The sequence below is a fragment of the Callithrix jacchus genome, chromosome 2 (assembly GCF_049354715.1).
Source record: "Callithrix jacchus isolate 240 chromosome 2, calJac240_pri, whole genome shotgun sequence".
Lineage (NCBI taxonomy): Eukaryota > Metazoa > Chordata > Mammalia > Primates > Cebidae > Callithrix > Callithrix jacchus.
The window spans coordinates 129,291,948-129,318,262 of NC_133503.1; the positions used below are offsets into that span (position 1 = coordinate 129,291,948).

Below are 26,315 nucleotides of genomic sequence, written 5' to 3' on the forward strand. Positions count from 1 at the left end.
AGAGAACTGTTAAAAGATATAGGAATAAATTGTGCACACAACAGTGCTTTGGTCTGCTTTCAAATATATTTAATTTTGCAAATATTTAGGGCAGTCAATTAAGAAAAGTAGGCCTTTGCTAAAATATTGTACTTACAGTCTATAAATTATATTTTGCTATGCCAGGAAAAAACTGAAATGGCATAGTAATCTGATTTAGTACCACGAACCTATTATAACACATTTTCTACTTAGATGACTTGGTAATTGTCAATATTAGTGTAATTTATCCCCTTCAACCGTTTTGGAATAAAAGTATGCTTTTTTAAATTATAGAGTAGATTAGGTTAAAAGGATTCAATTAATATAAAATGTAGAAATTATCTGCTCTTTGAAAAGCTAACATCTGGGAGAATTAGGAAGGAATAAATATGTTTAGAAATTGCATAATATTTTAGAGAAAAGTTTTATAGTGATGTAGCTCTTACTGTTTAATGATTCTAACACTATTTGCTCCAAATTTGCTCATTTAACCAACTGTCATTGAGTCAACTGAATAAGCTTTGACTGGTAGGACCAGATATTTCCTATAGGTATAAATTGGCTTGGAAACTTTGGAATATTGGTCCATGGTGAGCCATAGGAAACCACATAGACTTGTATTGTGAAGAAATAGAGTTTATCTTCTTAATATTTGAGCAGAGGGGTTGGTAGTGAGAGTGGTAGTGGTTGTGCTAGCAGTTGGCCTAGGTTTAACATTGACCTGTGAGCTTGCCACTTCTTGGTTCTCTACTTGATCCCAAAGTGGTATTTCCTGGCAGTATAATTTCTTTGAGGGAAAATACTGAATCTTGATGTTCTATAGTAATTTTCTATGTATAGTAGACTAAACTTCAAGAATTTTACATCCTGTCTCATCTCTTCTACTCACTGGTTCTGTTGGTCTTGAAGTCATGTACTTCCTCTGGGCCAAATTTTAGTGATAATAGGATTAAATAATGTTTTACTTGGAGTATTTTAAAGGTCATCTGGTTCAAACGTCTGTTCAGTGGATATAAAGCTCCTGCAGTATATCTGGCTTCAACCTGTACCTTTACCCTTTCAGTGATTGGACACATATATCCCAACTCCCAAATGGTTCATTTCTCAGTCTTTAACATTTCTATAACCATTGAATAGCTCTAATGGTTATAGAAAAAGTCTTTGGTATGTAGTATTGAGTTAAATTTTGCCTTCTTATCATTTTAATTCATTGATTTAGTTCCAACCTCTTTAGCCATGTGAAATAAGGCCAAGCCCTCTAATACCTGACAACCTAATAAGTATTTGGGCCTTTTCTTTTTGCGGGCTATGCATCACTGACACTTTCAGCCATTGCTCATGACTTGTCCTTTTTCTCCTAATCTTTGTAGGACTATTACCTCTTTTGTTCTAGTTCTTATAGTCTATTAATGCATTTTAAAATAAAATTAGCTCTTTTGTCAGGGCAAATATGCAATTAATTCATCTTGAATTTGCACTCAACTAAACCCTGTCTTTTCATATGGGCTATTGTTAATTCATATTTGTCATCCTGTACAATGTTTTTGATTCAAGCACAAGATTTTACATTTATTTTTGTTAAGTTGGTCTTAACAGATTTAGTGCACTGTTTCAGAGTTCCCTATTGTTTTGGGATCTTAATTTAGGAATATAAATATATTAGTGCCTTTGTTTTATTTTCAAATTTGGTGATTATGCTGTGATTACTTTTGTAAAATCAAAGAGTTAGTCTGATTATTTCCTTCTGGACTTAGGGAAGTCAAGACCTCTTAGCTTACTCTCTTTTTATTTATTTGGTCGCCCATGGGGACTAAATGCCTCTTAGTGCAAATGATTAGAAAGTAAATATCTGGGCTGGGCATGGTGGCTCATGCCTGTAATTCCAGTACTTTGGGAGGCTAAGGAGAGCAGATCAATACCTGAGATCAGAACATCAAGACCAGCCTGGCCAACATGGCAAAACCCTGCCTCTACTAAAAATAGAAAAATTAGCTGGACGTGGTAACAGGCGTCTGTAAATCCCAGTTACCTGGGAGGCTGAGACATGAGTATCACTTGAGCCTGGGAGGCAGAGGTTGCCTGAGGGATAGCCCGATTCTCTTTAGAAAAAGAGAGAAAAAGAAAGTATCTGGAGATAAATTTAGTTGAAGCGTATGTTTTGTTTAATCTTTTCTCCCCTTGTCTTTTTTTTTAAACCTATTGATTATTTTGACTTTGTATATGGAGTCATTTTAAACATTTATTTAGACAAAAATGTGAAGATTCAGAATAATTTCATCTAGATTTGAAAAATAGAGACTGTTGTTTTCTTGTATTTAAAAATTTCGTGGGTATATGCTTATGATCTTGGCTACTAAATAAGTTTCTATGTTCCAACAGTTTTCATAGTAACCTAAATTTTAATTAGGAAATGCCATGTAGATGAATATCTTTTCATTTATAAATGCATGTAAGGTAATAGAAGTTGACAAATAAAAAACTGTGAAAAATTCTTAAGCTGCTACTAATATATAATTTCATATGTGAAAGCATTTTATAAGCTATAAAACACTATAAATATAAGTTGCTATTACTATTTTGTAGTAAAAATAATATAATGGAGTAAAATCTTTCTTTTGCATATTGATATTGTAGAAATGTGGCTCAATAATTGAGTATTTTTTGAAACCATTTTATTACTTCGAAGTACATGGAGGATTTTATTTTGGCAACTGCTGTCACATACAGTGTAGATAATTCTCTCATGCTATTATCCTTTCCTTAAATGTCTCCTTTTCTCTCTGCTTATCCAATTTGCCTTAATTCCTGTAAAGCCTTTTTGTGAAGAACCTCTTCTGTGGTCTCTAACTATTCAAAATTCTTGATGTTTTTATTGCCTGTACATGTATCACATGCTACTTTGTATTATTGATCTTACTTTTATATGTCTTGTCCCATTAGCAAATCTGAAAATTACTTAAGGGCAAGATTTGTATCTTCATTTTTTTTTCTTAAGAGCGGGAACATTAATAGAAGCTTACTAAAGTGTTGATGGTGATTAGCATAATAAGTGTTTATTTGTAAACTTTCTCAGGGTGTTTGAAAATAGATTTTGTTTCTAACATTAGATGTTTAGAATTATCCTTATGTTACTAAATTGTTAAACTCTTTCTTGGAGTAATGTTGTATTTCCTAACTACATTGCCACAAATTCTGAATTAGTGGGTGTTATATTAATTACATTTCATTGCTTCTCAGTACTTTACACAAAGTAGATGCTTAAGAGTTGACTAATGAAGAGATGATTAAATAGCCTCAAAGAGCAAATGTTGTCTTAATATATTGAACTAGGGCTAAGAAGTGGCTTAATGCCTGAGAGAGAAAAATACCCTGTGATTCTAATTATTTCATTTGGAGCATTTAAAAAATAGCTCCAAATAATCGTTTTTTAAAAATAATTACCATACATTTATATCCTCTAAAATCAGAGGGAAAAGATTATTCTGGGTTTTTCATGAATTGGGATTTTCCTTTGAACACCTGCCCACTTCCTTCAGTGGTATTAGAGTTCTGGACCGTGTGTCTCTAGGTGTATTCTGCTGAAGCATTTCTTTTCTGCTGTGCCTGTGTCCTAAGAAGTACAGAGATACTGCTGGAATTTGCTATGAGAAAAACTCAGAATTCATTTGGAGAAAGTGGAAAATGGATTATAAGCACTGGCATCATTTAATGGTACATATTAATGTGCATGTTTAAGCATGATGAAGTAGGTAAAACTAAAGACATCACCAAATGTGTCACAGCTAGATGAGCATAGAGACTTGGCTAGGGTTAAGGAAGGAATAGGGGAAACATTAAAAAAGAAGGTAAAGTGGATGGGAAAGGAAAGCAGATATAAAACAAAATAGATTTAAATGCCAAAATGGCATGTGTAGAGATCACAAAAGAGAATTAATGGGGGGAATTAAGAAAAAAATACTGGTAAAGCCAGGAAGAAATTATAAATAAGTTATTTTCAGTGGTTTTCCTTGTCAGAGGAAAAGAATTTTAGAAAGCTTTAAAGTATTTTCACTTGATTTTCTTGGGATATAAAATTTAAATAATTAAAAAGATGTTTTCTTGGTTATAGTATGTTGACATAATAACTTATTGTTACGGTAAACTGTGTTTATCTGTACTTGAGGAAAATGTTACATGTTGATATTTTACGGTAAGATTAGAGGTGGAGCTAAGAACTTATGACTAAGTTTAGAAATTATTTTCTTAGTTACAGAAAAACTACAAAATATAGAAAAGTATAGAGGAGTAAGAAGCTTCCTTACCCATTGAATAACTTTTTTTTTTTTTTTTGAGACAGAGTTTCATTCTTGTTGCCCAGGCTCTGTAGTGCAATGGTGCGATCTCAGCTCATCACAACCTCTGCCTCCCAGGTTCAAGTGATTCTCCTGGCTCAGCCTCCTGAGTAGCTGGGATTACAGGGATGAGACATCACGCCTGGCTAATTTTGGACTTTTAGAAGAGACAGGCATTCTCCATGTTGGCCAGGCTGGTCTTGAAATCCCAACCTCAGGTGATCCACCTGCTTCGACCTCCCACAGTGCTGGGATTATAGGCATGAACCACCACACCCAGACCGTAATAACTTTTAAAATGAATTTAAACTTTTAGGTTCATTGCAAATTGAGTGGAAGATGTAAAGATTTCCCATATACTTCCTGCTCTCACACATACATTGCCTCTACGTTTATCAACATCCCACCATAATGATATATTTGGTTACAATTCATAAGCCTACATTGTTGCCTCATTATCACCTGAAGTCCATAGTTTACATTAGGGTTCTCTCTTAGTGGTGTACATTCTATGAGTTTTGGCAAACACATGATGGCATATATTTACCATTGTAGTAGCATACAAGGTAGTATCACTGCCTTAAAAATCCTGCCTTCTCCGACTTTGATCCCCCTGACCCCCAAACTCCTGGCAACCACTTATCCTTTTACTGTCTCTATACTTCTGCCTTTTCCAGCATGTCATAAAGTTGGAATCATACAGTATATAGCCTTTTCAGATTAGTTTCTTACACTTAGTCATAAGCATTTAAGCTTCCTCCGTATCTTTTCATAGCTTTTCTTCTTTTTCCTTCTTTTTTTAATTTCTTCCAAAAAAAAAAATGCAATATGTGTGTGCAGAATGGGCTGGTTTGTTACATAGGTATACATGTGCCATGGTGGTTTGCTGCACCTATTGACCGCTCCTTCAAGTTCCCTCCCCTCACTTCCCACCCCACAATAGGCCCCAGTGTCTGATGTTCCCCTCCCTGTGTCCATGTGTTCTCAATGTTCAACTTCTACTTATGAGTGAGAACATGTGGTGTTTGGTTTTCTGTTTCTGTGTTTGCTGAGGGCGATGGCTTCCAGCTTCATCCATGTCCCCTCATTTCTTTTTAGTACTATTTCATTGGACGTACTACACTTTATTTCTCTGTTCACCTACTGAAACCATCTTGCTTGATTCCAAGTGTCGCCAATTATGAATAAAGCTACCAAAAATATCTGTTTTCAGGTTTTTGTGTAGACATAAGTTTTCAGTTCATTTGGGTAAATATCAAGGAGTACAGTTCCTGATAACAGTATGTTTAGCTTTGTAAGAAATTGCCAAACTGTTTTTCAAAGTTGCTAGACAATTTTGCACTCCCACCAGCAATGAAGGAAAGTCTCTGTTACTCTATATCATTGCCAGAATTTAGTGTTGTCAGGATTTGTTGGAATTACTTTGCGAAGTTTTATTCTGTATACTTCCATTCCATTACTTTATACAGATATGCAAAATAATGTTCCATCATTTAATGATTTATATTTAGTTGAACATAAGGCTACTTCCTTTTATTTTTTTACTGTCAGTAAAACTGTCATAAAAATCCTTTATATAAACCTTTTTATAAACTATTTTCATTAGAAAGGTAGAACTGTACTATGAGATGGTATAGACATAGTTTTTAAGTTTCAAAACTTTAAGAACACTTTGAAGTTGGCTAAAATTACTCCTTTGGGAAATAATTCACAAAGATAATTTTTTCTGTCTTTAAATTTTCAATACAAATGATGAGGACCTTGAATAAATATAATGTAAAATGTAACAAGACTTTTATTAAGGACACTAATTTCAAAAGAATATTCCAAAAACTCTTTGTAAAAATATTTAATATTATAACTGATTTCAGTAAACTTTATGCTTTATTTACCTATTGTCTAGTGGTATTGCTGTTATACAATCAAGTTTGAGGAAAGGCCATTTAAGTAGTAATTCAATTGGTTACAAATAACCAGCATTGAATATTAAGAAACATGAAATCAATTGTTTATCAGTTAAAACATGAATTTAACATGGTTAATTTCAGAAGTAAAAATACAGTTTTAGAATTACATTTAGTTTCTTTTTTTAAGGAAAAATTTACTTTGGATTAAGATAAGTAGTCTGGATAAAATCTTATAGCCTAATAATTTTTAAGCTACTTATGAATATTTGGCTAGAGTCATTGTGTTTTGGCTATCCATATTTGAATGCATAAAGACATGTTAATTTAAAAAATTAAAATTTATTTGAAAAAGTTTCTTTTCCTTTTTCCTATTTTTCTTCCTTTTTTTTTTAACCTCCATATAACCTATATCTTTAAATCTATTGTGTAGTGCTGAATTGATGAATTTTATTTATTGATTTGCATTTAGCTCCCAGGAATTTTCTATCAACTGTAGTTGTATCTTAGGTAAGTATTAAGTATTGGTACCCACTGTGTCCTCCCAGCACAAAGCATTACTAATTTTCTCATTTTGGGAGAGGTAACTTATTACCCATTACAGCATTATTCTATCAGGTGGGGAAAGTTATGATTGTCTGATTGGCTCCAAATGTAACTAAAAGTATCTTTTGATTGATAAAAGTAACTGTTCTAGGACATTTTGTTGTCAGTTGAATTCTTTAAGTCAACCCTTTCCCTTTCCATTGATCCTGCTTCAAAATTAGAGCAATAAACTGCTAGAAAACTGAACTCTTCAATGTGTCACAGAATAAAAATGCTTAATAATAAAATATGGTTACAAAATTTTTGTTATTGTATTGGTTTTCCTTTGTGCTTCATATTGTTTTATCTGTAGAGGTAACAATTCAATACAATTTTAGTAATTTGGTCAAGTCCCTCACCTACTTAGAAGTTATGCTTCATTCCTAGTATCACCTTTGTTGGAGGGAGGTAACTTATCTTTACAGTAAAGATACTGTAAAGTATCTTTAAGTTACTTTCTAGCCATATTAGTCTGGCTATAGTTACATGTTGTCAAAAGCTTAGTTTGGGTTGTTAAAATTACCCATAATTGTTACAGTGAGCCTATCATAGCTTTACTCTAGGGCTAAATTAGTCCTACCTCTGAAGTATGAACACACTAGTCTTTACTGAATGCTCTTGGTGTTCAACAAGGTCTTTCTACTGAGTTTTCAGTGCTTTTCCAGCCCTGTGGGAGCAATGGTTCTTTGGCTACTCTAGTAAAGGGACCCCTATGGATTGTTGGAGAGAGAGAGAGAGAGAGAGAGAGAGAGAGAGAGAGAGAGAGAGAGAGAGAGAGAGAGTGTGTGTGTGTGTGTGTGTGTGTGTGTGTGTGTGTGTGTGTGCACCTTCCCTCTGATACTATGCCTTATAAATTCCAGCTGCCTCAACCTCCTCCAAATATTAGCTCTTGGACTCAACTCAATAGATTGTTGTTCTGTATTTGGATTTCTCTGTCCTTGTACTGTATTCTGGAATTTGCCCTGAAGCAGAAAGCTAGGATGATGATAGGACTCCACCTATTTTTTTCCCCTTTTATCAGGTATTGCATGCATGCACTACCTTTAGTCCAGTGTCTAAAACATTTGTTTCATATATCTAGTTTTCAGTTGTTTACAACAAGAGGTCAAATCCCACATTCTCCTCCATGGCATGAGTGGAAGTCTGGTGTCTGGTAAAACACTGAAATAGAGAACAGCAAGACTTCCATGATTAGTCAACAAGTATTAAGAAGCTACCAGTGTTTTGGGGGGATATAAAGAACAATATGCTCTCTGTGAGGATAACACAGAGAGTAAAGACTATGACAGTCTGTGTTTATCAAGATTCCGTAGAAAGTGGGAGCCAGAGTAGAAAGGATGATCTTCAAATGGGATTGAAGTAGAGCAAGTCATATTATCAAGTGCACCCAGCACAGTAATACCAATGTATACAGCTAAGCAAGACTGGATGGAAATTTTTACTAAATTCTATAAATAATTATTTATTAGTTACTGTTGATTTAGTTTTTAAAAATTCACCTTTGTCCTTATTAGTTCTCCAGAGTTGATAGTAGTCATTTTAATTTTGAAAGGGCTTTTCTGTATAAGGCAAGTGTTTCCATTTCTGGGCACACCAAAATATTTAATCCCAAACCTACACACTCAGTATTACTTGTTTATAATATATGACATCAATGAAACATCATCAAAGTAGTACTTTTTTATGCCCAGCTAACCATGTAGTTGTTAAATCTTTCATTGATGCCCCTGTCTATGTTAACTAATGTAATTATTCCTGTTCTAGAACATTACTAATGCTCAGTTCAGTATCTTCAGTATCTGTATGTAGTATATCAGTTATCTATTTCTCTAAAACTGATACTGAAAATATAAAAATACATGTTGTAAGTGTGTTTAAAACAAAGGATGGGTATTCATGTTATTATTTGGTTCCATTGGCAGATATTTTGACGCTCTGACTCTGTTTTTTAGCTTAACTGTTAATAATGAGGAACTTAAAAAAGACAATGTTACAAACAGATTTCTAATTTTTCACACCTCCGTAACAGCAGGTTGCAAGTATGTTGAACATTTGATCAGGCTGCTCTTGTTTCACTGCTAATAACTACTCACAGTCTTATGAGCAGCCTTTCAGTGGCTGCCAAATGCTCCTTACTACACTTCAGCTGGCTGTGATCCAGCTAACTATTGGAATTTTATCACCTAGGAATCACATTTGGACATTGATAAGTGTCATTGGTCCACACTGGAATTATACAAGAATAAGAGAGTTTCTTTTCTAGATCTAAAATGACTCTGAGGCTGGGTGGGCACAGTAGCTCACACCTGTAATCCTAGCACTTTGGGAGGCCAAGGCAGGTGCATCACCTGAGGTTACGAGTTCAAGACCAGCCTGGCAATGTGGTATAATTCCATCTCTACTACTGCTACTACTAATAAAAAATTAGCCAGGTATGGTGACAGGTACCTGTAATCCTAGCTACTCAGGAAGCTGAAAACAGGAGAGTTGCTTGAACCTGGGAGGTGGAGGTTGCAGTGAGCCAAGATTGTGCCATTGCACTCAAGCCTGGGCTTTAAGTGACATTCTGTCTCAAAACAAAAACAAAAACAAAAAAACTCTGAAAGACCGTTACGAAAACCGAATCTATTCTATGTTGTCTGTATCTGAGGCTTCTCTAGTGGCTGATGTAGAGATTTAAGGGTGTAGGATAGGAAGTGGAATTTAGATGCAGGATTTTAGACATATCCATCCAACAGTGATATGTGGCAGCAGCTAGACCGTTCTTTGTACAATACCCCTTCCATAGCCCTCTACCTTCCTTTTATTATTTATTCTCTAACCTTGTTTACAAGGAGAACTACAAACCACTGCTCAAAGAAATCAGAGATGACACAATCAAATGGAAAAACATTTTATCCTCATGGATAAGAAGAATCAATATCATTACGATGGTCATACTGCCCAAAGCAATTTATAGATTTAAGTTATTTTCCCATTAAACTGCCATTGACATTCTTTACAGAACCAGAGGAAACTATTTTAAAATTCATATGGAACCAAAAAAGCCCAAATAGCCAAGGCAATCCTAAGCAAAAAACAAAGCAACTAAGCTGGAGGCATTAAGCTCCTTGATGTCAAACTATATTACAAGGTTACAGTAACCTGACACTGGTACAAAAAAGAGACACATAGACAGTGGAACAGAACAGAGAACCCAGAAATAAGACCATATAGCTACAATTATCTGATCTTTGACAAACCTCCTTTATTTCTTTTCCAGAGGAAATAAGGAGGAAAGATGCTTTTGAGGATCTTTTAAATAAAATCACAACAAATAAAACACCAAAATTCTGTCAGCCACAATTAAACAAGCCCATTTATTTGTTTCTTAAAAAATTCCTGTTTATATATAGAAATTAGGAATCAGTGTGAAGGAATTGTTTAGTTAATTTCCATGTTGTCAAACAGAATTGAGAGGTGGAATCATGAGGATGCTGTGCTAAAATAGGTATCTAAGGGGAGATCTTAAACTTCTTCCTTTAATGCCTTGAATAGAAGAAACGAAAGGAGTCTATGAATGCCTTATGCATGGTCTGAGAGAGTCATTAATGTGTTCAAAAATATTTGTTGGTTATCTACTATTTAGGAGCTGAAGATACAGAGATTAATAAGACCAAAAAAAGTATATACAGAGGCCAGGTGTGGTAGCTCATGCCTGTAATCCCAGCACTTTAGGAGGCCAAGGAAGGTGGATCACTTGAGGTCAGGAGTTCAAGACCAGGCTGGCCAACATGGTGAAACCCCATCTTTACTAAAAATAGAAAAAAAAAAATTAGCCAGGCATGGTGACATATGCCTGTAGTCCCAGCTACTTGGGAGGCTGAAGCATGAGAATCACTGGGACCCAGAAGGTGGAGGTTACAGTGAGTCGAGATGCCACTGCTACACTCCAGCCTGGGCAACAGAATGAGATGCTGTCTCAAAAAAATAATAAATTTTAAAAATGAAAATTTTAAAAAAGCATGTACAGAGATAAAGAAGACAGAAAAAGTATATTATAGTAGTTTAATTTCAAGTGAAATTAAGAACAGCCATTTTTTAAGATCAGCATCTCAGACTTTATAATACACTCACATTTATACACAGATTTCACGTTTACAAGTACAAAGGCAAAGAACTGCAAAGAAGCTAATCAAGTGTATCATCAACTACATTTAATAGAATTAATATTGGTGTCCCCATTCCATAGTTTAATCTAGAGGAAATGGTAGATGCTGTCTCACACATGGACTCCACTTTTGGTTTTAGAAGTTGGAGACTGTGTGATTCAGCAGAGGTCTGGGTTTCTAAAGAGCTGAGCTGAAACTCCATCGTGAGGAACAGCCATTTTTTGAAGCTGTTATTTTAGCTGTGCAGTTCTCTACCTGTGCATATATAGTGAATTAATGCAAAGATTTTTAAAATTACAACCAGGGATGCATTAATTTGTATGCCTTATTTTATTTGAATCTTTATACTTGCTGAATGTTAGAAAATGGCAAATGCTAACAAAATTATTTGTCATTGCTAAAGTTTTAGATGCATGCATGTTTTCCCATATTAAATGGCTACTTTTCAGTTTCAACCCTACATTTTTTTTTAACTTTAAAGGATAGGTTGTAAAAGACAGGTTCTTTAATAGGTAATAGACAGACCTAAGTAGAAAAGTAGATATATGATATGGTCAGGTTGACAGATGTGGCTATTTATTGATAGTTGGACTTCTCATTGTATAGGCACTTATCTAATGAGATTTATGTATAGTTCATAACACTGTGTACCTCAGTATTGTGAGGCATAATCAAATGTCTACAACTGGCACACATTATATATAGTACATTTTCTGAAAAGTTTTATGGATATTAAATCATACATTTTTATAGCTAGTTTATATAATATAAAGGAAACACTTGATGAATCCTGTTCACAAAGTTAAGAAATCTTTTTTATGATATAAAGTCTTATCTACTTTAACTGTTCTATCAATAAGGATTTAAAAATTAGGCCATTTTGTTAGCTGATTTCTGTGAAATAATGATTTGTTACAGTTGTATTATACATACATATATACATACATACATATGGACATTTATATATGTAGAAAGAGAGTTAGGAATTAGCTGTGAGCTAATAGGTAATTAAAAAGCAATATTTACCTTTTATTTATGTGTTTCTTGGTAAACCTGTTTGTAAATCAACAATACTGTCTTAGAAGATTCCTTTTAATATCTTGCCCACAGTTCCTTATTTTCTATCAATTCTATTATATTTAACCCCAAATTAGACAACTACCATAAAAAGAATTGAGTGAAGTAAATAAAATCTTTACTTCTTTCCCAGATTGTACATTCATTCATTTACAAGAATGGTTCAGAATCTGTCATTTAGACACTTATGTAACAGTGTCTCTTGTAGAACCTAATTAGTTAAATAGTTCAGCTGTTTTAGTACTGTTAGATGATACTTACTGGCAAGCATGTAGTAGATATTGTTCATATGAATGGTAAGAATTAAGATTTCTTTCTTAGAAGTTGTAATTTTCATAAGATAAATTGGAATTTTTTTTTTTTTTCTAGAGACAGTTTCACTCTTGTTGCCCAGGCTGGAGTGTAGTGGTGTGATCTTGGCTTACTGCAACGTCTGCCTCCCAAGTTCAAGCAATTCTCTTGCCTCAGCCTCCCAAGTGGCTTGGATTACAGGTGTCTGCCACCACACCCGGCTAATTTTTTGTATTTTTAGTAGAGACAGGGGTTCACCATGTTGGCCAGGCTAGTCTCAAACTCCTGACCTCAGGTAATCCACCCACCTCAGCCTCCCAAAGGCCTGGGATTACAGGCACGAGCCACTGCACCTGGCTAATTGGAAATAATTTTATTTGGTGGTATGGCAATGACATTTTCTCAGATGTTAAAATTTATAAATTAAGCAGAGAAGTCACTTAAGTGCTTATTGAATGAATACATCTAAGCTCTGTAATATATTTGCATGCAGAAGAATGAAATTAGACATCTCATACTACAGACAAAAATCAAACTCAAAATAGACTGAAGACTTAAACATAAGACTTGAAACCATAGAGGTACTAGAAGAAAACATAGGTGAAAAGCTTCATGCCATTGCTTTTCACTATGATTTCATGGATATGACCCCAAAAGCATAGGCAACAAAAGTAAAAGTAGGTAGGTGGGATAATATCAAACTAAAAAGCTTCTGCAAAAGAAACAATCCCAGAGAGAGGAGACAACCTAGGAAATCGGAGAAAAATATTTACAAACCAAACCTCTGACAAGGGGTTAATATCCAAAATATATAAAGGAACTCAGACAACTCAATAGCAAGAATACAAATAACCCAGTCACAAAGTTGGCAAAGGGCACAAATAGAAATTCCTCAAAATAAAACATACAAATGGCCAAGAAATATATGAAAAAAATGCTCAGTGTCACTAATTATCAAGGAAATGCAAATTAAAACCCAAATGAGGCATCACTTGGTATCTGTTAGAATGGCTGTTATAACAAAACACAAGAGCTAAGTGTTGGTGAGGATGTGGATGAACGGGAACCCTTGTACACTGTTGATGGGGATATAAATTAGTACAGCTATTATGGAAAACAATATGGAGGTTTCTCAAAAAAATTAAAAATGGAACTACCATATGATCCAGCAATCCCACTATATATATATATATGCACTGGGAATGAAATTAATATGTCAAAGAGATAGCTGCATTCCCATGTTCATTGGGAATGCTATTCAACCTTTAAAAAGAAGGAAATTTTGTTGTTATGCAAATTTGTTTTTAAAATTTTACTTTAAGTTCCGTAAATGTGCAGATATTTTATATAGGTATGCATGTACCATGGTGGTTTGCTGCACCTATCAACCTGTCCTCTAGATATTAAGCCCCGCATTCAATAGGTATTGGTCCTAATGCTCTCCCTTCCGTTGCTCTCCAACCGCCAACAGGCTCCAGTGTATGTTGTTCCCCTCCCTGTGTCCATGTGTTCTCATTGTTCAACTTCCACTTACGAGTAAGCATGTGCAGTGTTTGATTTTCTTTTCCTTTGTTAGTTTGCTGAGAATGATGGCTTCCAGCTTCAACTGTGACCCTGCAGAGAACATGATCTCATTCTTTTTTATGGCTGCATAAGTATTCTGCATAAGTGCCACATTTTCTTTATTCAGTCTATCTTTGATGGGCATTTGTGTTGGTTCCAAGTCTTTGTTATTGTAAATAGTATTTCAGTAAACATGCATGTACATATGTCTTTATAGTAGAATGATTTATAATTCTTTGGATTTATACCCAGTAATGGGATTGCTAGGTCAAATGGTATTTCTAGTTTTAGATTCTAGAGGAATCATCACACTGTCTTCCACAATGGTTGAACTAATTTACACTCCCACCAACGGTGTGAAAGTGTTCCTGTGTCTCCACAGCCTCACCAGCATCTCTTGTCTCCTGACTTTTTAATGATTGCCATTCTGACTGGTATGAGATGGTATTTCATTGTGGTTTTGATTTGCATTTCTCTAATGGCCAGTGATGAGCTTTTTTTGTATGTTTGTTGGCTGCACAAATGTCGTCTTTGGGAAGGGTCTGTTCGTATACTTTGCCCACTTTTTGTTGGGGTTGTTTTTTTCTTGTAAACTTAAGTCCCTTGTAGATTCTGGATATTAGACCTTTGTCATATGGGTAGATTGCAAAAGTTTTCTCCCATTCTGTGGGTTTCTTGTTCACTCTGATGATAGTTTCTTTTGCTGTGAAGACGCTTTTAGTTATACTAGGTACCATTTGTCAAATTTGGCTTTTGTTACCATTGCTTTTGGTGGTTTAGTCATGAAGTCTTTGCCCATGCCTATGTCCTGAATGGTATTGCCTAGGTTTTCTTCTAGGGTTTTTATGGTTTGGGGTGTTACATTTAAGCCTTTACTCCATCTTGAGTTAATTTTTGTATAAGATGTAAGGAAGAGGTCCAGTTTCAGTTATCTGCATATAAGTAGTCAGTTTTCCCAGCACCATTTATTAGATAGGGAATCCTTTCTCCATTGCTTGTTTTTGTCAGGTTTGTCAAAGATCAGATGGTTGTAGATGTGTGATGTTATTTCTGAGGTCTCTGTTCTTTTCCATTGGTCTATATCTCTGTTTTAGTACAAGCACCATGTTGTTTTGTTTATTGTAGCCTTGAAGTATAGTTTGAAGTCTGGTAGCATGATGCATCGAGCTTTGTTCTTTTTGCTTAGGATTGTCTTGATTATATGGGCTCTTTTTTGGTTTCATATGAAATTTAAAGTATTTTTTTCTAGTTCTGTGAAGAAAGTCAATGGTAGCTTGATGGGAATAGCATTGCATCTGTAAATTACTTTGGGTAGTATGGCCATTTTCATGATATTGATTCTTCCTAGCCATAAGCATGGAATGTTTTTCCATTTGTTTATGTTCTCTCTTATTTCCTTGAGCAGTGGTTTGCATTTCTCCTTGTAGAGGTCCTTCATGTCCCTTATAAGTTGAATTCCTGGGTATTTTATTCCCTTTGTAGCAATTGTGAATGGGAGTTAATTAATGATTTGGCTCTCTACTTGTCTATTGTTGGTGTTTAGGAATGCTTGTGATTTTGGCACATTGATTTTGTATCCTGAGACTTTGCTGAAGTTGCTTATCAGCTTCAGGAGTTTTGGAGCTGAGACAATGGGGTTTTCTAAATATAGAGTCATGTCATCTGCAAACAGAGACAAGGAGACTTCTCTCTTCCTATTTAAATAACACTTTATTTCTTTCTCTTGCCTGATTGCCCTGGCCAGAACTTCCAATACTATGTTGAATAGGAGTGGTGAGAGAGGGCATCCTTGTCTTGTGCCAGTTTTCAAAGGGAATGCTTCCAGCTTGTGCCCATTCAGTATGATATTGGCTATGGGTTTGTCATAAATTGCTCTTATTATTTTGAGATATGTTCCATGAATACCTAATTTATTGAGAGTTTTTAACATGAATAGATGTTGAATTTTATCGAAGGCCTATTCTGCATCTATTGAGATAATCATGTGGTTTTGTCATTGATTCTATGTATGTGATGGATTGCATTTATTGATTTGCAAATGTTATACCAGCCTTGCATCTGAGAGATGAAGCCGACTTGATGGTGGTAGATAAGCTTTTTGATGTGCTGCTGGATTTTGTTTGCCAGCATTTTATTGAGGATTTTTGCATTGATGTTCATCAGGAAAATCCTGTCTTATTGACAACATGGATGAACCTGGAGGATATTATGTTAAGTGAAATAATTGAGGCAGAGAAAGACAAATACTGTATAATCTCACTTTTACCATCAGTCCTTACTATCTGTGGGTTCTGTGTCCAAGGATAAAAAATATATGGAAAAAAATCATATAACAATAAAAAAGAATACAACATAAAAAATACAGTATAACTATTTACATAGCATTTACATTGTATTGGGTATTAGAGTAATCTAGAGATGATTTAACATATACAGGAGAATGTGTGTAGGTTGTATGTAGATTCTGTGCCATTTTACATCAGGGACTTGAGCATCTGTGGATTTTGATATCTATGGGGGTATTAGAGTCAATCCCTGTGGATACTGTGGGATGCTTGTATTTTCAATCCCAGCTTGGTTGAATCCAACCATGTGGAACCCACAGATAAGAGGCCCAACTGTATGGAATCTAAAAACATTGAATCCTTGGAAGCAGCATAGAATGGCGGTTACCATGGGCTGGCAGTAGGGAGGATTTGGGAGATGTTGGTCTAAAATAACAAAAGTTCAGTTAGTTAGTTAGTAGGAATACATTCAAGAGATCTGTTGTACAATGTGGTAGTGTGGTGACTAAAGGTATTAATAACAATGTGTTATGTATTTGAAAGTTGCTGAGAGAGTAGATTTTAATTAAGTGTTCTCACCACACACAGAAAAGATAAATATGTGAGGTAATGGATATGTGAGTTAGCTTGATTTAGTCATTTCACAGTGTATACATGTATCAAGATATCATGTTTTATATTACAAATATTTATATGACAAATAAAACTTTATACAATTTGTATTTATCAATTAAAAAATAAAGTTGCTGTTGTGTTCTCAAACTTTTATTTTAAATAGCTAAATGCACCTTCCCTCCAAAAAACCTGATTAAAGTTAAGTCAGACAACAAACTGTGAAAAAATATTTGTAGGAAGTATACTGGAGTTTTAATATTTTTTATATGGCCAAATACCTTAGATATTTGTATAGAGTGCCACAAAGTTCATTCTTTTACTGGAGACACAAAGCTAGTGTTACGATTGCTGATTGGAGGCACAGGGATGTTTGGCCCAGCTCCAAGTTGGCCATACTAGTTTCACTGCTTTACTTAGTTTTTCTGCCCCATTCATACTAGTTGGACTTCTTCTGTTACTTCTTACTTTTATTGTTTCTACCAGTAGCCGTAACTCTTATTTCCTTCTACTCTTTTCCTACACACATTGGATATAACTGGGGAGTTTTTAATTTTAACAATGAATTATGAGCATTTCTTCATATCATTAAACATTTGGCAAAAATGTATTTCCCCATCACATGTATATATCATAAACTAATTATTTCTTTTTTCTCAGTTATTTAGATTGCCAGTTTTTCACTGCTATAATTTTGTCCCAAGCATCATTATACATTGTTTGACTTTGTGATTCATTAGAATAGTATTTTAGAATAAAAATTGCTAGGATATAAAGGATGTAAAGGTTTAGTATTTAATTTTTTTGCTTGTTTATTTCTTTCTAAATAGGAAATGTAAGCTCAGGGGAAGTAATCAAACAGAAGAAAAGTTATAAGGTAAAAAACTCTCCCTCTTATTCTAGGCCCCTAGTCTCTAGGAAAAAAAGGTTTGTAATAAAAGATATGATTTGAACTCAAATGATTCCATGAGCATGGGAAGCACAAGAACAACTTGTTCCAGTGCTTGTATGTACATAAAATATTTCTGTAATACAGTTGATAGCATACTATACAAACTGTTCTGCACTTAAAAAAAAAAAACTTACTACTTTCTCTCATTGCCATGTTATTTCCCTGAAAAGCTGTACCATTTACACTTCCACTTTTCACTCTTATATGCACTGAATGCTTCAATGTTTCTAAAGTCTTTGCTACATTCATTAGTGAAAATTAAAAATTCTTTTTATCACCAGGAGGTTGAACTTCTTTTTTTGGAGTTACTTACTGACTATATGTAACCATTCTTCATTTTCATACCTTGGTTATTATTTGAAAATTAAGATCTTCACAGGTCTTCGTATTTTGACGTGTCATTTTATTTGTGCTCTTTATATATTGAACATATTAGCCTTGACACAAGTATGTATATATTAAATAGGATTGCAGATCCTATTTTCTCAGTTCTTTATTGCTTTTTAATTTTATTTTTGTAGGGACAGCAGTTGAAAACTTTTATGTATGTCTTAATTTTTATATATCTGGCCAGGTGCAATGGCTCATGCCTGTAATCCCAGCACTTTGGGAAGCTGAGGTGGGTAGATCATGAGGTCAAGAGATTGAGGTGACCAACCTGGCCGACATGGTGAAACCCCACCTCTACTGAAAATACAAAAATTAGCTGGCCGTGGTGGCATGCACCTGTAGTCCTAGCTGCTTGGGAGACTGAGGCAGGAGAATCGCTTGAACACTGGAGGCAGAGGTTGCAGTGAGTTGAGACCACATCACTGTACTCCAGCCTGGCGACAGAGGGAGTCTTTGTCTCAAAAAAGTTTTTTTTAATATATCTTTAATTCCCATCTAATTGTATATTTTTTAATTAAAAAAACTCTCTTTTGTTAGAATCATGTGCAAAATGAAGAGTAAGTGGGGCCCTCCCACTCTTAAAAAATAGAAGATTGAACTGAAGACCTATTCTAATCCAAATTACTATAGATACTGAATTCATGAAGCCTTGTTGAAGGAGATTTTACTAGACCTGGAGACTGATACACTTTGAATTGTGGAATTTTATCACTTGGTCATTGTGTCCAGTCTGTCTCCCACTGCAGTAGCGAGTGCACGTGTGTGTAGTTGAGGGACAGTGAGTCTACTGTGCATCACATGTGTAGCTGTTATATAATGACCTCAGGCTTTGGCTCTTCTCTGTGTTCTTCCCATCTTAATCTCTGCTTTTGTTCTTATTTTTAAACATTAGGTGCCTGTAGTGACCAAGGAGTGAAGAAGGTGTTGAGCTGTAGCAGATATATTTTGCATTTATGGCTTTGGCTCCCTCCCTAGAATTGTTGGTCATTATTTTGATGACTTGGTCATTAATATCCAGTTTAAAATTAGAATGAAATGAAGATAATTTAAAGATATATTATCCACGAATCATTGAGAGGCTTTTTCATTAATCATTGTTTAAAAAAAAAAAGACTGGTTCTACTTTTTGCAGCTTACTCTTACTGTATTTGTTAATTTGTTTCTATATATTTAGATCACATACGCTGCTGTGCTAAATAGCCACTCTGTATTTTAATAAAGTACTTAAATTTCTTAAAGATCATAGAAAGGAAAAGGAAAATGTTAATTAGAAAGTATTACTGTTTAAATATTTGTGTATTTTCACTGTTCGGTAATCCAAATGTTGCCTTTTTCTTTCATTTCATGTTTTTATTAAGACATAAGATCTGGCTTTGTTGATTATATTGGAGGATGATGATGCCATCATAGCTCACTGCAGCCTTCAACTCATGGGCTAAGGTGATCCTCCTGCCTCAGCCTCCCAAATCAATGGGACTGCAGATGTGTGCCATCACACTTGGCTAATTTTTAAAATATAAATGTAAATATGTTTATATATAAAAATATATAAATATGTATTATATAATATACATAAATAAAAATATATATATATTTTAGAGATGGGGTCTTGCTCTGTTGCCCAGGCTTGTCTCAAACTTTGGGGCTCAAGCTATCCTCCTGCTTCAGCCTTCCAAAGTGCTGGGATTATTCCCAGGCATGAGCCACTATGTTCTCCTCAAAATGTTGCCTTCTTATGTTTGGTCATTTCACAGGACTAGACAGGATACCAAGCTGTGATTTACCTGCATGAATGGAAAGTGTCACTCTTCACTGCCAGAATCCTTTGTGTTCAGACAGCATCTTTTATTATAAGCTTTCCCCCCAGAACTTTCTGGATTTTTATTTCTGGTGGACCAATGCCCTTTTGTGGGGGAGCTAATGGGAAATACATGGTATCTATATCTGAAGCTACAGCAGATGTGAGAGCTCCTGCTCTTGCTGTGACTCCTGATGGTTCCTCCAGAGCAGGAAGAAGGAAAGAAAGGAATGGCAAGTGTGGGAGAGATGGTGTCCTTAGAATCCAATACATGATTTCATTACTGACCAGAATTATAACAATTGTTATTACTTACTGTGCTTTCTAATCCTTTTGACAATACAAGCAAAATATTACTCCTCCCGTTTGACACATGAGGAAACTATTCCATTCAAGGCGAGTTCAGGTATTATGAAAACAGATGGAGAAGGTGAATTTAACTTTAGACATGGTCAGTTTAAGAGAGAAACATATTTTTAGAAACAAACTGGTCAGGCCCAGTCACTCATGCCTGTAATATCAGCACTATGGGAAGCCTAGGCAGGAGGAACTCTTGGGTCCAGGAGTTTGGGATCAGCATTGGCAACATAGCAAGACCCTGTCTCTACAAAAAAAAATTTTTTTAATTAGTCAAATGTGGTGATGTGTGCCTGTAGTTCAAGCTACTCGAGAGGCTGAGGCAGGCAGGAAGTTGGCTATGATCACACCAGTGCACTCCAGCCAGCTGATAGAGCAAGGCCCCATCTCAAAAAAACAAAACAAAACAAAAAACACCAAACTTCAAACAGTTTAGTTTGGAGAAGCAGGTTTAGAACTTGGGACAGAGGATAGCACTACAGGGATAGCTTTGGAAAATCCTATGCACAGAGATGATAATTAAAATATTGGAGATTGGTTCTATCCATGTAACAAAGGAATAATATCTCGAATCTACAAGGAAATTAAACAAATTTACAAGAAAGAAATATCCCCATCAAAAGATGGGTGAAGGATATGAACAGACACTTCTCAAAGAAGACATTTGTGTGACTAACAAACATATGAGAAAAAGCTCATCATCACTGGTCACTAGAGAAATGCCAATCAAAACCACAATGAGATACTATCTCACACCAGTTAGAATGGCAATCATTAAAAAGTCAGTAAACAACAGATACTGGAGAGGATGTGGAGAAATAGAATGCTCTTACACTGTTGTTGGGAGTGAAAATTAGTTCAACCATTGTGTAAGACAGTGTGGCAATTCCTCAAGAATCTAGAATCAGAAATACCATTTGACCCAGCAATACCATTATTGAGTATATGCTCAAAGGATTATAAATCATTCTACTGTAAAGACACATGCACATGTATGTTTATTGGAGCACTATTCACAAAGCAAAGACTTGGACTAACCCAAATGCACATCAAAGATAGACTGAATAAAGAAAATGTGGCACATATATACCATGGAATACTATGCAGCCATATAAAGGGATGAGTTTGTGGCATTTGCAGGGACATGGATGAAGCTGGAAACCATCATTCTCAGCCAAGTAACACAGGAACAGAAAAGCAAACACCTCATGTTCTCACTCATAAGTGGGAGTCAAACAATGAGAACACACAGAACATCACATACCAGGGCCTGTTGGAGTTGAGGGGCTAGAAGAGGGATAGGATTAGGAGAAATACCTAATGTAGATGATGGGTTGATGGGTGCAGCAAACCATCATGGCATGTGTATACCTATGTAACCTGTATGTTCAGCACATGTATCCCAGAACTTAAAGTATAATAATAATAAAGAAAGAATGATACAATGGACTTGGGGATTTGGGAGAAAGGGTGGGAGGGGGGTAAGGGATAAAAGACTACAAATTTGGTGCCGTATATACTGTTCGGGTAATGCATGTACCAAAATCTCACAAATCGTCACTAAAGAACTTGCTAACGTAACCAAACACTGCCTGTTCCCCAAAAACCTATGAAAATTAAAAAAAAAAAAAGGAGATTGCTGTTAATGTATTACGGAGTTATCATGGCAGTAGAGTTAATTAGTTGTTCACCCATGCATTGCTCCCTGACACTTTTTTGGAGCATAGATTCTGATTGCCTGAGAAGCATTAATTTTGTTCAAAGGAGATTGCAGAACACGAATATATGAGGTAGCATTATAGAGAGGTTTTCTCAGCCTAGTCCCACTTCATCACCCACTTGGTAACGATGAGCTGCTACAGCATAGATTCTAATGGTAGGAGGATGCGCTCACACCCTTGGAAGATACTTGAGAATCTCCAGTAGAAACCCTTAACCCCCATTTTTCTCAGTCCCTTCCAATACATTTTTTTGAATCACTTTTTTAGACTTAGAGAGAAAGTGGGAACTATCACTTTTAATTTTACTTGTAAAGAGGTATCCGTTTTGTTACTTAGGTAAGGAAAACTTAGAAGAAATATATTACCCCCATTAATATGAAAAAGAAGACATTACAAGGAAGTAACTCACTTATCTTAAAGGAATGGGGTTTATTGAAAGGACACAGCCACAGATGTACTCTGGCCTTCACTGCTCTGAGGTCTGTTTTTTCCCTACCAGGCCCGTCATGATGTCCCTGCTTCATTAACTCTGTGCCTCTCACTTTCAAACTCCCCAACATTGGTGGACCACCCTTATTGTTCAGCCTTTTACTTAGGCCAGGATTGCTTTCCTAACAACTGGTTTGGCTCTAGGCCCAAGGTTTACAAGCCGCATGAAGTTACCTGAGGCTATGTTTTGCTCAGGCAGTAGGACTGGACTGCCACTGGCAGGGAATTTTGAGGCTCCACAGTCTATCCAAGAAGATTTGACAAATATTCTCATTTTCCAAGACAAAATTTGCCATCATGGGCACTGAATCATGTGATAGAGTTGAGTGTCACTAGTGGAGGGAACAAGGTATGGGGTATGTGTTTGAAGAATGTGTGGTAAGAATCACCAGCAGGATTGTTTGTTTGAAACTACAGAAATATTCCAATTTCCTGTGTCCCTTAGGATGTACTTTAGGTGATAAGCCATGCTTACACTGGAGATACTGCTACTGAAAGGAGCCTGCTAGATCCCTTATTGTGTTAGGGTAGGAAAAAGAGTTGAGAAGCACTGATCTAGGAAGTGTCATTCAGTTTGAATATGTTAGGAGATGTTTCTAAATTACATTCATCCTCACTGTCAATTGTGAGTAACTTTAACAAGTCTACTCTCTCAAGGTGCTTAGTAGTTACAGAATAACTCTCATTTTAAGTATTTGGCAACTTTGGAATGGGGAAATAATTAAATGGACAGAGCGACTGAATTTGTACATGCTTTCTCTTTTCATGACAGATGCATGATATGTTTTCCTGAAAATAAAGAAAATACTCATTTTTGTAAATGCCATCAATCTTTAACAGTCAAAAATTTGCTTGGCAACAGAAGTGGTACAACTATACAGAATCGTGGTTATTGTTACATTGTATTGTTTACTGTAAACCTGGCTCAATATTGGTAAAATAGTGTAGTAGAAACTGAACTGTTGTGAGCTATCTGGGCATTGGTCCAAGATATCATTAAAAATACTGCCTCAGACTAATTTGGGTTTATGAATAATATTTTGTTAACAGCTCAACTGAAATTGAGCCACATGGTGTAGCCTAAAAATTCTGAATCCACAAGATAATGAGAGTAGTTTGTATACAACACATTCAATATTCCATATTTGAGCTATAAATGTATACATAATTTTGTTAACCTTTAAATTGTAAGCTCCCATATGCTTAATATGATCCGATATCTTTAAAGTTTACGTAATGCTGTAGTTTGCTGTGAATTTGAATGCCTTATAAACTAAAGTATTACCGGTTTAATAAATCTAAAAAATAAGGAGAAGTTGCTGAGCAAATATTAAAATGGATATTCAACACAGGTTCTGGCATATAATTCTACAAACAGCTAGAATTTAACATTTGCCAAACAGATTGAAGGATAGACATAAAGTGTTGGGAAAGTCCACTAACTTAATTTCTTTCTTTTACTAATGAAAGGTAATTATGCCTTCAAATGGTATTTAGAGATTATTAATAGTAGATATAGCAAAGGGAATGAGCTGATAAGTGAGATGATTCAAGAAAAAAATCTATATATTTCTTGCCAAGAAAACATATATTTGTCTTTTTCTTCATGTGCTTTTTTAAATTAGTTTAAGTTCTTTCTGAACATACATGTATTATTGATAATTCCTATTGAAATGGTATGGGAAGGATTTATTTTTGGTCACTGTTAATGTGTAAAATATTTCAGCAATGGAAAGAAGATATGTGCATTTTTTTTTTTTTTTTTTGAGATGGAGTCTTACCCTGTCACCCAGGCTGGAGTGCAGTGGCACCATTTTGGCTCACTACAGCTTCTGCCTCTGGGTTCAAATGATTCTCCTGCCTTAGCCTCCCAAGTGGCTGGGATTACAGGCTCCTGCCACCACACCCAGCTAATTTTCGTGTTTTTAGTAGAGACGGGGTTTCACCATGTCGGCCAGGCTGGTCTTGAAATCCTGACCGACCTCGTGATCCACCCACCTCAGCCTTCCAAAGTGCTAGGATTATAGGCCTGAGCCACCATGCCTGGCCAATATGTGCATTATTTAAAGAATGAATTTTAATATTCTTCTTCTCAATAAATATTTTATTTGTTTTCCAGGTTAGCACTCTACGTATATGAATATCTGCTCCATGTAGGAGCTCAGAAATCAGCCCAAACATTTTTATCAGAGGTACGTTGTATATATTTTCTGTATTGCATTTTGGTCTTATATAAATGAATGAAAAACATACTACAACAATTATTTGAAAAAAGTTTTATTGTTACATATTATATAGTGAAGTCTCAATTATTAGTATATATAGTATAAGTAGATTATGTATAAACATTTTTATCCCAAAATGCCACTTCTGTGCCACTAAACCTTCTAGTCAACTTTCCAGCCATTTTCTCCTTATAGAAATGGAAAGTAATATTAGCATGGCAACAATAATCAAGAAAGCAAATTTTTTAAATTTGCTTTAAAAAATTTGTGAGTTATAAACCCTCCACCATATCTCTAGCTCTGACAATATCATAATTTTGGAAAATGTGGGTTTTGTTTGTTTTTCTTTTGTATGGATAATAGCTGATTGATTTTAGTTAGAAACATTTTGATAACCTTATTTCAAGTTCTTATCTTTCTCTTCTCCACCTTCACTTTCTTTCTTTAAAAAATTTCAACTTTTATTTCAGATAAGGGGATATATGTGCAGATTTGTTACATGGGCATATTACATGCTGCTGAGGTTTGGGGTATAGATCATCTCATCAGGTAGTAAGCATAGCAGCCAATAGGTAGTTTACCATCCTTGCTCCCCTCCATCCCTCTCACGTCTAATCTGTAGTGTCTGGTGTTCTCATGTTCATGTCCATGTGTGCTCAATGTTTAGCTTCCACTTAGAAGTGAGAATGTGCAGTATTTGGTTTTCTGTTTCTGTGTTAATTTGTTTAGTATTATGGCCTCCATCTTGATCCATCTTGCTCAAAAAGACACGATTTCATTCTTTTTTAGTCTGTGTAGTATTCCATGGTCTAGATGTACCCCATCTTCCTCTAATCCACCACTGATAGGTACCTAGGTTGACTGGGATTTGACCTTTCTTACAATGGTGCTTCTTTGTCTCCTGTCTATGAGGATGATGAGGATTTTATTGAGCTCTGTTATGTGCCAGGCACACAATCTGCCAAGGTATTTTATGTATATTATCTCTGATTCCTATGAAAAATTTGCAAAGCAAGTTATATTATTTCTGTTTTACTGATGAGAACAACACAGCTAAAAGTGTTTATATAACTGGCTCATGGTCACAGAGCTTAGTTAGTATGAAACTAGAATTCAGACTCAAGTCTATGTTAATTCCAATGTTTTGGTTTTTTCTCTATATCTGTGCTGTCTAATGTGATAAACACTAGCCATATATGGATTTTTGAGCATTTGAAATATGACTAATCCAATTAAGAAGTGCTATATGTGTGAAGTACACACTGGATTTTGAAGACAGTGTGAACAAAAGCATATAAAATATCATTAATAATTTTAGAATTTCGGTCATTGTAGTGATAATATTTTGCCTTCATTAGGTAAAATAAAATATATTACTAAAATTAATTTTATCTTTTCTTTTTAAATGTGGCTATTAAAAGCTTTAATTAAATGATAGCCCATTATATTCCTGTATCAAAATATGTACCCCATAAATATATGTACTGCTATGTACCCATAAAAATTACAAAATAAAAAAAATTTTAAATTCTACATGTGGCTCTTATTTGTGGCCCATGTTCC

At 35.1% G+C, this 26,315-nt stretch overlaps 1 protein-coding gene across 26 annotated transcripts in view; it reads left to right on the forward strand.

Annotated features, from left to right (window-relative positions):
* Positions 1-26,315, forward strand: part of SSBP2 (single stranded DNA binding protein 2) — a 326,613-nt gene that overhangs the window by 79,555 nt on the left and 220,743 nt on the right. For 15 of the 26 annotated variants that reach the window (XM_078365256.1, XM_078365258.1, XM_078365263.1 and 12 more), the window contains exon 2: positions 24,647-24,719. The exons of the other annotated variants lie outside the window; for them this stretch is intronic. Coding sequence is in view for 8 of the 15 variants with exons in the window: in XM_008991875.5 (XP_008990123.1) it covers positions 24,647-24,719 (73 nt within the window). In the remaining 7 variants the exon portion in view is untranslated. The remainder of the gene's footprint in view (positions 1-24,646; positions 24,720-26,315) is intronic. 26 annotated transcript variants of the gene reach the window in all.